The 12,440-nt window shown below is 40.4% G+C and overlaps 1 protein-coding gene and 1 pseudogene across 1 annotated transcript in view; both read left to right on the top strand.

Moving 5' to 3' along the window:
- Nucleotides 1-7,660, top strand: part of TRAPPC11 (trafficking protein particle complex 11) — a 55,313-nt gene extending 47,653 nt beyond the window's left edge. The window contains exons 28-30 of the mRNA XM_023220943.1: nucleotides 947-1,080; nucleotides 2,519-2,686; nucleotides 6,676-7,660. Of these exons, the coding sequence (XP_023076711.1) occupies nucleotides 947-1,080; nucleotides 2,519-2,686; nucleotides 6,676-6,720 (347 nt within the window). The 3' untranslated portion in view covers nucleotides 6,721-7,660. The remainder of the gene's footprint in view (nucleotides 1-946; nucleotides 1,081-2,518; nucleotides 2,687-6,675) is intronic.
- LOC111548525 lies at nucleotides 390-490 on the top strand (annotated as a pseudogene).
- Nucleotides 7,661-12,440: the final 4,780 nt, after the last annotated feature.

Genomic DNA, 12,440 nt, shown 5'->3' with positions numbered 1-12,440 from the left:
TTCTTCTCCCTGCCCCCATGTCTTCTTTGCTGAAGAAACTAAGTCATTTGTCCTATAGAGTTTCCCACAGCCTGGATTTTGCAGATTACATGGTGTTATTTTTCGATGTTTCTCTGTCCCTGTGAATTGGCAGCCTGTCTGTCTGTAGGCTTGATCAGATTCAGGGTCAAGGTTTTGGCAGGAATGCTTCGTAGTGAATGGTGTGTGCTCCACTAGGAGGCAGGTAGTGTCTGGCAGGAATGCTTCGTAGTGAATGGTGTGTGCTCCACTAGGAGGCAGGTAGTGTCTGCCCATCATTCTTTCTTCACCGGAATACTTTATCAAGAGAAACTTCCCTTTATCAACTGTTTGCTTATCCTGATGTCTCTAATTTATAAAACCTGGGTGTAGTGCTCACCAATAGCATATATGTTAGAATGGGAGTGGTGCGGCGATTAGCATGGCCCCGTGCAAGGATGACACTCAGATTCAGGAAGCATTCCATATTTTTGTATCCTAGGAAAAATAAAATGGCAGAACTGCCAGAACACACACACACACACACACACACACCAAACAACAGTGTATCCACAAATGAATGAATGAAGTATTACTTACAACTTCACTAAAACACAGCTTTTGCTTATTCTAGTTTAGGAACCATGATTGGTATTTTGGGAAATCTTTTATGGATTTAAAAAATGATCCCTAAAATATAATTCGGTTCCTGATAGCCAGGACCCTGTCTGGGCCAGTCATTGTTAGAAGGACACTTACTTCCTTAGCCTGTTTTATCCTAGTCCTACTGCTGCTGTCGGATCAAAGAATTGTCTTACCTGGCGAGAGTACAGTAACACCATTCATTTAAATGATACTGTGTCCGTAGAATGAGATTCATTTACAAACCGAAGCCATAAGTGGTGAGCTATTTTTGAAACCAAGAGAAATGTGTCGTCTTTCTCTGTAGATCTGCCGTCATTTGGGCGTGTCAGAGAGTCCTTACCTGTCAAGTATCACCTACAGAATAAGACCGACTTCGTTCAAGATGTGGAAATTTCTGTGGAGCCCAGTGATGCCTTCATGTTCTCAGGTCTCAAACAGGTACAGGTCATATCCTGTGTTGTTTATGTTGACACAAAACTGCGGCCAGGAGACGGAGAGCTGTACCTTTAGTTTTTATGAATGAACTGAGTAAAGCTGACTGTGGCCCCTGTTGTTTTGGTCATAGTGAATTTTTAAGCACCTGAAGTACAGCTACCTATAAAGGTGGGTTACCCTTGTGACATCATTGAGATCAGACGTGTGGGTTCTTATAAAACAAAAGTCTACAAATCCTTGGACTGTATTATAATATGTTATAATTCCTGAAAAACTTAAAGAGTCCCCTTGTTACTGATGAGTGTGTGTGTGTGTGTGTGTCAGTGTGAGGCCTGAAGACTTCACTGTACTAACAGTCCATTTTTCTATCAGTGAAGTTTCGTAGAAATTTTGATTTTGCATAGACTATACTTAACCTTTGGTGTGTTTAGATACAATTTTGTTTCTATACTTTAAATTACCTAGACTTTTTTATTCATTCAGTCAAATCAGAGTTGGAAAAGTTCATTGGGTTTTTAAATGAGCAAACAAAACACCCAGGCAGAACTATGTGTCAGTGAGAGTCCAGTCCCCACTGTCAGAGGGATAGCAGAGATGCCCCTCCAAAGTCAGGAAATACTTTGTAATGAACAAGGGCACAATTAGAAAACAAATGTGTCTTAACACCTGGAAGTGTCTACCCTGACTAATGAGCTGCTCTGCCTATTCTGAGTGCTGTGCTTGTTGTTAAATGCAAAATAGAAGTTTATATGAAATATGCTGTATGTTCAGGTACTGTTTTATATTTATAATATACAGCATTAAATATACCAGCTATAACATTTACGAATGAGTAAGCTTTTTTCTTGAGTGTCTTGATTTTTTCCAGGTGTTCACTTTTATAAATAGTAGGAAATATAAAGATGCTAAAATCTTACCAGTTTGGGTACTTTCTTAAAGTATTGTCGAGGATTTTCAAAACATCTTTTTTTCCTCTTGTAGTTACTTAACACAAAGGTAAAATCCTTAAAAGAAAACAGAAACCACTAAGTAGATTAGAAAGAACTAATTTGTCTTATATTGGCATAATGTCTACAAGTAGACACTTCTACAAATTATCCCTTAACATATTGTGAACATAAAATCTACCTGGGCTAAGAAGAAAATATTCACCTGCCTAGTGTTCTCATTCTTTAGGAGGTGTAAGTTACCGTTGCAGGTCTTGGTAGAAACAGAAATCATGCATGTACTTCTTACACATTTCCTGTCTGCCGTGTCCTCAACTCATACTAATTCAGCCCTACACTTTGGAATCTGTTTGGAAGGTGGACTAGGAGAGAGTGAATATTCCACTAGAAGGATTTGGTTATCCAATCTTTTGTAAATAATTGAGGATAACAACATATAGATATTGCACATATGTGTATTTGATTATCTTTCTGTGTGACTTTTTATGATGCAGATTCGATTACGTATCCTCCCCGGCACGGAGCAGGAAATGCTATATAATTTCTATCCTCTGATGGCTGGATACCAGCAGCTGCCGTCTCTCAACATCAACTTGCTTAGATTTCCTAACTTCACAAATCAGCTTCTCAGGCGTTTTATTCCTACCAGTATTTTTGTCAAGGTAAAGCTTAGACATTTTCTGCTTTTTAAATTCAAAGTCTTAAAAACAAACTGACTTCTTTTTCGTGTACACTTCACTGAACAGTATTTTGAGACCAGCAGTGATAGTTTTGCCTTTTATTCTATGTATTTGGCAGTATTGCTATTCATTTTAGAAAGTTACTTTTTATAGAATCTAATTTCAAAGATTTGTATTTCCTTAGGTAAATAATGATTTATCTTTATAATATCCTTAAGCATATTTTCTCTTTGGCTTAGTAAAGTATGCTTTAAAATTGTAATTTGTTTGTAACTAGTCTTTCGTCAAAATGAATTGACTTTAAATATTCTTAAACTTTCCTAATTCCCTGTAACTGTGTAATATTGGATTTAGCACTCTTCTGAAAATGACCGTCTCTCAGAAAGTATACTCTGATTTAATGTTGTTTTTTTTTTTTTAATTACACAATTTCCAGGTTCCTACAGTAAAAGCATACGTAGGATGGGCAGTGTGTAAGAGAGTGGATTGGAGGGATGAGTGGTTCATTTAGCTCAGAGTCCACCTCTGATTGTCACTCCCTGATACCTAAATAAGAGCCATCCTTCACATGCTTCTGGTGTCCCTCTAACATACATATACATGAATATAAATATACATGAAGATATGTCACTGCTGTGCGCCCTCTTTTAAGTTTCTACCCTCATTTGGAATGACAGTTTATATTGCTCACTACTTCCTTTTTTGTGTCTGTCTTATTCAAGTTCAGGGGGACCATTCCTTGTTCATATAATCCAGGATTTGGTAAATTATCTGTTAATATATTCTCCATACTCTGCCAGCTTTTATATTTCCAGAGTTTTATACAGAGTTTTTTCTATCTGTATAAAAAAACCCTCCCAAGTTCCTATTCCACACCATACTTTTAAATTGTAAAAGAGGCTGGGTGTGGTAGCTCATACCTGTAATCCCAGCACTTTGGGAGGCCGAGGCGGGCGGATCACGAGGTCAGGAGACCGAGACCATCCTGGTTAACACTGTGAAACCCCGTCTCTACTAAAAATACAGAAAATTAGCCGACGTGGTGGCACATGCCTGTAGTCCCAGCTACGCAGGAGGCTGAGGCAGGAGAATTGCTTGAACCCAGGAGGTGGAGCTTGCAGTGAGTGGAGATTGCGCCATTGCACTCCAGCCTGGGCGACAGAGCAAGACTCTGTCTCAAAATAAACAAATACATTGCAAAAGAAAAATCTCATAATTTTGGATCTCCTTATGTTTAAACAGTGACTTTTTGAATATTTTCACCAGATCCCTTCAGTCTGATGCTTCCATTGGCCGCACACTCCCATGGTGAAGTCACTTTGCAGGGCAGGGGAGGAGTCTCATGACTGGCCGGGGGAACAGAGGGGAACAGGTGGCCTCTGTCTTGTCCTTTTAGCTGTTTGACTTTTTGAAGTTTGCTATTTTTAAAGTTAGAAGTACTGTTTGAATCATTTAGATGTATGTAGACTTGGTCATATTCTAGCTGCACAGAAATAGCTTGTTTGAAATAGTAGAGTAACGAATATTGAAAAGGAAAGAATTTTTTTCTTCTTTTTATAATCTTTTTACTCATTTACACCAAGGAAATATAGCACCTTTCATCCAAAGAACTGAAGGTGCTTTACAAACACGAGCATTTAAAAAAATGATTATATTTTTAAAACCTGGAGTCTTGCTGTTAAATCTCTTTGATTCCAGATACACAATTTTCTGGAAGTGATTATGTTAGGGACAATGAAAGAGGCTCAGAAAGAATTCTGATGTGAAAAGGAGAGATTTTTGGTTCCATCAATTAATCGCTTTCATTCCTTTCTCTGGTGATCAGGAGACCCAAACCTAATCCCAACTAATGCTAGTTCAGTCTTTGGATTTTCTCTCAAGGTAAACCTCTTCTGGGTAGTGTTTAAATTCACAAGGAAAGGTTCCAGAAGATAAACATTTTTAAGTTTTAACATAACTAGCATGCCCTTTTTAACTGCAGGGATCCCTTTTCTCAGTACAAGTACCACCTTTTAGCAACTTAACTGCTGCCACAAATGTTGACTGGACTCTGCAGAGCCAGCTCTTTTATCAGTTAGGAAAACTTATAATTAAAAAATTGTGGCCAGGCGAGGTGGCTCATGCCTGTAATCCCAGCACTTTGGGAGGCCAAGGCGGGCGGATCACCTGAGGTCAGGAGTTCGAGATCAGCCTAGTTAACATGGTGAAACCCTGCCTTTACTAAAAATACAAAAATTAGCTGGGTGTGGCGGCGGGCCCCTGCAATCCCAGCTACTTGGGAGGCCGAGGCAGGAGAATTGCTTGAACCTGGAAGACAGAGGTTGCAGTGAGCCGAGACTGTGCCATTGCACTCCAGCCTGGGCAACAGAGTGAGACTCTTGTCTCAAAAAAAAAAAAAAAAAAAAAATGCCATTCCACAGTGTATATATAGTGTACACATTTCAGAACATCATGTTGTATGCCATAAATGTCTGCAATTTTGTTTTACTTGTCACACTAAGGACAGTGGCTGAGGATTACCCTTTCCCACTTATCAGACAATCACTGACTGAAACTTTAGGCCCCAGTGCACCTGTATTAAACTTCAGAGCTGTGCTGTCCAGTATCGCTGCTAGCCACATGTGGCTACTGAGATCAGCTGAAATTAAATGTACTTGGTTACACTGCTGCTCTTCAAGTGCTCAATAGCTAAATGTATCTAGTGGCTGCCATAGCGGACAGTGACGTCCTAGGCAAGGTTGAATCCATACTTTTCTTCCTTTGAATGAAAGACTTTGGTTTTCTAATTGTATGATGCACTCATGTTTTGCTCCTGCTTGTAAAAGCTACATTTGGCAGGGATTTCACTAGCTTGAGCCATGATTTTGTTTCTAAAATTGAGCAGCTTCCATCAGTACTAAAAAAATAGTCAAGAATCAAGGATTGGGAACCTATTTCGCTCGCTCCGTTCCTGCCGTGAATGTCTGAAAGCTATACTGAACTGTGTTTATGTATGTATGTACACACACACACACACACACACACCCCTATATACATCTGAGCAACCACAGCAGCAACAAACTGAAAGAGGAGTGCTGTCTTCACTGCCTCAGGAATTCCTCCGAGTCTTTCTGCTGAAAGCAAATCACTTCTGATTGTGAACACTCTTCTGTTTCATTTCCCGATCATCTTTCTCATGCTTTCCCCACAAACGTCTGCTATTGTATATCTGTAAAATAAAATAAAACTATTTGTAAGAATTTTATTCTTTCAGCTGCTAGATATCCCTCTGGGATGTTGTTAACCTGCCAGAAACGTTACAGCTGAAAACAGTTATGATACCTTTTATTCATTCTTAGTCTTGACTTTTCTGATGTGATGTTTTAAATTCTTTCAATCAGTGATCTTAGAGAGAGGGCAGTTTTTGTTTTTATCTCCTGCTTTTATCCTCGCAGCATGCGTTGGAGTTCACTGCAGAAACTTCTTCTCAAACAGGATATTAGGCAACCTTGAGTCCCCAAAAGGGACTTACCTGTCAGCTCAGGCTCTGGGCCTGCTTAAACCTTGAGACATAGGAGGGCCCTGAGCAAGAGAGAGAGAATAAAACTATCAGTTAAGCAGGAATGATAAACAAGGTTCCATTCCACATGCCGTCAGTGGGAGATGGCCTGGCAGTGGCTGCCGGAACGCAGGGCTGAGAGAGAAGTACTGACCAAAGAGGATTCAGCGGGTGGAAGTGCAGAGTCTGCTGGTGATGGCTGCGGGAGAGGGCGGCTCCCAGCCTGTGCCGTGGCCATCCCCAGGTGCAAGTGAAGAAAGAAAGAGGTGGGGTGAGAGGAGGAGAATCACCACATAACCATTTTTATTTTGATGCTTACACTCGTTTATTCTGTTTTTGTGAAGCAGTTTCAAGAATTTCAAAATCCTTCCAGTTAATAAAGCTTTTGTTATATTGTCACTTTGTAAACCCACTTTGTTTTCCCACTTTAAAGCCACAGGGTCGACTCATGGATGATACCTCTATTGCTGCTGCATGATGATGAAGACGGGCCCTTGGCTGTTGTTACAGAGACGTTGGGCAGAGCTATACAGGTGTTCCACTGTGAACTCTAGCTTTGATCATGGTAAAAAGTTAATCTTTTCTATTTTTTAATGGATGTTATACCAACTATTCAGAGGAACCATACTTTGAAAATATTAGGAAAATCTGTCTTACAGTTTCTCTAATAAATATTTGAAATCTCAGTATGACATGAAAGGATGTCAGACCATTGTTATTGTTGAAAGTCATTTGATGAATGGTAAATTCTGTCAAAAGTAAGTGATTTGCATATATAATATCAGGAAAATTCAGCATCCCAAGTATGACTGGACAAAGAGAGTAGATGCACCAATGCCTGTGCCATAAATTTCCGAATCCCCTATGTGTCTCTTTCAGAACTGGCCAGACCGGAAATAATCTATTCTCAGAAATTCAGTGTGTACTCAGAATACATACACAACATAGGGAGTTGTATGACTGATAGGGAAAACTTCCAGAAAGTTTTAATCAAAGCAGTTTAATTAAGGTATCAAAAATACCTTTGCTTAGTATAAAAAAATGTCAAATAGGTTCAGCTTGCAGCCAAAATATGGATCATTTATGAAGCAGGTTCATATTTTAGAGGTGTTAATAAAATCCTCATCTGAAAAGATCCAAACTGCAAGGATTTGATTATAAACATAATTTCATAGACTAAAAGTTTTTGGAAAAGATGCAGGGTCTGAGTCAGACCTTTTGGTTATATTGTGCAGTTTCAAAAGAACTATTTAAAACTCTTGCAAACTCATGTAAATAAAAATCATAGGGCGAAAATTGTATTTGTTAAAATATCTTAGTAATTTAAAACTACTTGATTTCCTGGAAAATTTTATTATTTGAAAGGTGGAGGAATTGTAAAAAGGAAATAGTGATGTAAATAAACATGTTCTCTTTCAGATATGCTTGTCTGTCTGTATCTTTTATTTTGAGCTTGTTTGATGAATGAAGAGGTTTTACAGAGCATGGCTCTTCACGTTTTTCAAAATGTCTTCACATTACTTGGAGATTCATTATTTTTGTTCAAATTCAGTCATTTCTTTCATGGCCCATGTTACATTTCCACCCAGAATATAAAAAGCCCCCCAGTTGATACTCTGAAATAATAACTGTGAAGAATTCCAAGCTGTGATTTCCATGTTGGTGTTGTAATGAGAGAGGGAGCGCTTTTAAGGAAAGGACAGCAAGTAGACAAGTGAAGCTCACCTTTTAATGGGGAGGGTCCATGCAGTCCCAGCAGATACCCTTCTGAAGCCTCCTCACTTGGCCTTAAAATTCAGAAAAAGCACCCGAAGTGTCCCAACTCAGTTTAAAAGTTAGACATGGGTTGCATTATTTAATGGTAGAGTGGATAAATAGCAGTGATGGTAATTTTCAGGGCGGTTATGTGCATGCAGCATTAGTGATCAGAGATTGTTGAACAAATATGTGATAACCAAATAGAAATCTCATCTCCTCATTTTTTCATGCCATGTGGATTCACCCCACAGGACTGAATCTTCTCCAGCTAAAGCATTATGAATGAATGCTAAGTAAAAGCATTCAGTTATATAAGGAAACAAATTCTTATATTATTTTATTGTCCCAGTATTCTTACATACCCTTTTTTACACTTACAGATTTGTTCTGAAACGTTTCTAATGAGTGACACTCCTGCTGTTCTTTTTTTTTTTTTTGAGACAGAGTCTCGCTGTGCTCATTCTGTTGCCCCGGCTGGAGTGCAGTGGTTCGATCTCAGCTCACTGCAACATCCGCCTCCCAGTTTCAAGCGATTCTCCTGCCTCAGCCTCCCTAGTAGCTGGGATTATAGGTGTGCACCACCATGCCCAGCTAATTTTTGTATTTTTAGTAGAGACGGGATTTTGCCATGTTGGCCAGGCTGGTCTCAAACTCCTCACCTCAGGTGATCCACCCGCCTCAGCCTCCCAAAGTGCTAGGATTATAGGCGTGAGCCACCGTGCCTGGCTATACTCATGCCATTCTTTGGTGACCATAACCATACCCTTTATTTTAGCAAACGATGTTATTCTCGGACACACCTACTGAAAAGCTCCATAAAATTCACTAAATGAGTATAAAATTCCATGTTTTTCATGAAAAAGAAAAATGCATAGTTCAGTTATATTCAGGTTTTCCTTAAAGGTCAAGTTGGTGAAAAAACATTCCCTTCCACTCAATTTACTTATGCCTGCAAACAAAAGAGAACGTGATCACAAGGCCTTATTGTTTCTGCTTTCTGAAGCGTGTTTTACTGGAGGGGAAGTAGAACCAAGGTCAAAACTGCCATGCATGCCCACTCAGGGTGCACTGCCTGAGTTAGCCCTGCTCTGCAAGGAGCTATATTAAAAAGGAAAAAACTCAAACTGCCAAGTACCCCTGCATTTCAGGGCCTCGGGATCATCCAAGTTACACTCCAAGCAACTTTTTTTTCTTGTTTTACTATGCTCAGTCCAAACGGTTTTTTTTTTTAACTTCTATTTTCTCTCCATTGAAAGAACATAAAACTCATAGTAATCTTGAAGTTGGTTTTTTTATTTACAGAATATAAATATACCCTTCCAAAATGTATCAACATGAGGCAGAGTGCGGTGGCTCACACCTGTAATCCAAGCACTTTGGGAGGCCGAGGCAGGCGGGTCATTTGAGCCTGGGAGTTCAAGACCAGCCTGGGCAACATGGCAAAACCCCGTCTCTACTAAAAATACAAAAAAATTAGCCGGACATAGTGGCTCGTGCCTGCAGTCCTGTAGTCTCAGCTACTCAGGTTGCTGAGGTGGGAGGATCGCTTGAGCCTGGGAAGTCAAGGCTATAGTGACCCATGATCACATCACCACACTCCAGCCTGGGTGACAGAGCGAGATACAGGAAAAAAAAATAGTGTCATCGTGCATGGTAAATGGAAACCTACAAATATTACCTCGTTAGGTTGGTCATGATTTCTAAACTATCTTTCCGAAATGACAATTGCTAACATTTATTGAGTACTGTGATGTGCCACATGGACATGTTTTTATCTCATATAACACTCATAAAAGCTCAATGTGGTTTTAGGTACTCTTATTATTCCCATTTTAAAGATGTGAAAACTCAATAGCAAAGACTTGGAAGCAACCCAAATGTCCATCAGTGATAGACTGGATTAAGAAAATGTGGCACATATACACCATGGAATACTATGCAGCCATAAAAAAGGATGAGTTCATGTCCTTTGTAGGGACATGGATGCAGCTGGAAACCATCATTCTCAGCAAACTATCGCAAAAACAGAAAATCAAACACCGCATGTTCTCACTCATAGGTGGGAACTGAACAATGAGAACACTTGGACACAGGAAGTGGAACATCACATACCGGGGCCTGTTGTGGGGTGGGGGGAGGGTTAGCATTAGGATATACACCTAATGTAAATGATGAGTTAACGGGTGCAGCACACCAACATGGCACATGTATACATATGCAACAAACCTGCACGTTGTACACATGTACCCTAGTACATGTATGTTAATTTAAAAATAATAATAAAAAAAAAAAGATGTGAAAACTGAGGCGCAGAAAGGTTAAGTAACTTGCCCAGTGTTCTGGTTATCCATTGCTACAAAACAAATCTGCCCAGTGTTTAATGGCTTAAAACAACTGTCATTATCCTTATGGTTTCAGTGGGGCAGGAATTTGGGAACAACTCAGATGGACAGTTCTGGCTTGGGGTCACTCACGTAGTTGGAGTCAAACAGTAGCTGGAGTTAGAATAGGGCCAACTGTGAGAACCAGGGAACGGAGGCAGCTTGGAGCTAGCCAGGCACCTCTCTTTAGTTAGGGTCGCTCCATGTGTTAGTTAGGGTCGCTCCATGTGTTCACCGGGATTCCTCACAGCATGGCCGGCTCAAGGTGGCTGGACTGCTTACCCGGCAGCTCAAACCTCCAGTCAGAATGGAACCAGCAAGGGAAGCTGCATCACTCTTTTGACCTTGCCTTCGGTATCACATAACGTCACTGCTAGGGTCACAGTCCACCCAGATTGAAGGGGAGGGAACACAAACTATAAATGTCACCTCTTGAGGGGGAAATGGCCTCATCCGGAAGGTATAGGACAGGAGGTGTTATTGCATCCATCTTTGGAAAAGAGAATCTGCTGTACCTAGTGACGTGGCAAGTGGGAGAAGAGCTGGGACTCTAATCGAGGCACTGTTCTGCAGAGGCCGTGACACTACACAGCCACCATTCTAATGCTGCCAGGGCTTAGTCCTAAATAGAAAAGGTTGATAACATTAAAGATGGGTGGGCCTGGGGGCTTTACCATTCACTCTCCTTTTGCGTATGTCTGAAAATTTCCATCATAAAAACATAACAAAGGATACAAGGTAGAAAGAGCCCCAGGGAAGGATTAACTTTCTAGAGTGTGAGGAGGAGGCTGCAGGGAGGTAGGGCTTCCTCAAGGAGTGACGTTGACATTGGAGTTGTTTTGTTTTTGTGTTCATAATAAAATGATTCTGTGCTTTTGTTTTGTGGGAATGCATTTCCATCATCCACGAACAGATAATATTATGTGAACTGGATTTTGGAGGACATAGAAACATTTGTAAAATAAACAGATCAAGGAAGAGCTTTCCGGGTGATGAAAGGGACTGTTGGCACGCGCCCCTGCGGCACCCTGGCATGCCAGTGCTTTGAACGTAGACAGACTTGTCCACTGTTGAGGAAACCTAACCTTTTATTTTTTCTACCTTAGATATTCAGTGATGATAAGAGAATGGTGGGTGGGGGATGAAACTCATTTAAGAATGCAAGAGCGCTTGCTGCTGTCTCCCTGCTGCCTCTGCGGAGGAAGGCTTCGCTCCTGGAGCTTTTGGAGGAAGCTGGTCTTCTTTTTGGTAATGCTCATCAGATTGAAGAACTGTAGTCTGACAAAATCTTTGATCTTGGAGAATAATTCAAAATCACTATCTCAACAAGGACTGAATTCCAAATGCCAAATTTAACAGGAACAATTCAGAAACCCTTAATTCAAGATGAAATAGACCAGGCGCGGTGACTCAGGCCTGTAATCCCAGCACTTTGGGAGGCCTAGGAGAGCGTATCATGAGGTCAGGAGATTGAGACCATCCTGGCTAACACGGTGAAACCCCGTCTCTACCAAAAATACAAAAAATGAGCTGGGTGTGGTGGCGGGCACCTGTAGTCCCAGCTACTCAGGAGGCTGAGGCAGGAGAATGGCCTGAACCTGGGAGGCGGAGCTTGCAGTGAGCCAAGATCATGCCACTGCACTCCAGCCTGGGTGACAGAGTGGGACCCTGTCTCACACAAAAAAAAAAAAAAAAAAAAAAGATGAAATATGGAATTATTCAGTCATAGGATGGGAGGAGCTCTGAGGAGCTATTTTAAAAATCAAATAGCTGATATATTTTTTTAATCAAAGGCATTAGTGACACAGTTGGTCAGACTACATTTATGATATTCTCTCCCCTTCTGATTGCCATCCTTTATTTCATTTTACTTTTTTATTGTGACCATTTCCAAACACTGTAACACACTTCCATGCTATACTCAGCTTCAGCCATTAATGCCTTGCCCTCTACCATCCATCCTCCCTAACTCATTTCACCAGAAAGAAAAGGACTTTTAAAATTACATAACCACAATGCATTATTACATCTAATCAATTATTTCTTTACATTGTCTAGT

The sequence above is a fragment of the Piliocolobus tephrosceles genome, chromosome 3, assembly GCF_002776525.5.
Source record: "Piliocolobus tephrosceles isolate RC106 chromosome 3, ASM277652v3, whole genome shotgun sequence".
NCBI classification, from domain to species: domain Eukaryota; kingdom Metazoa; phylum Chordata; class Mammalia; order Primates; family Cercopithecidae; genus Piliocolobus; species Piliocolobus tephrosceles.
The sequence above is the reverse complement of the archived record's forward strand: the minus strand, read 5'-3'. Positions and strand labels throughout refer to the sequence as shown.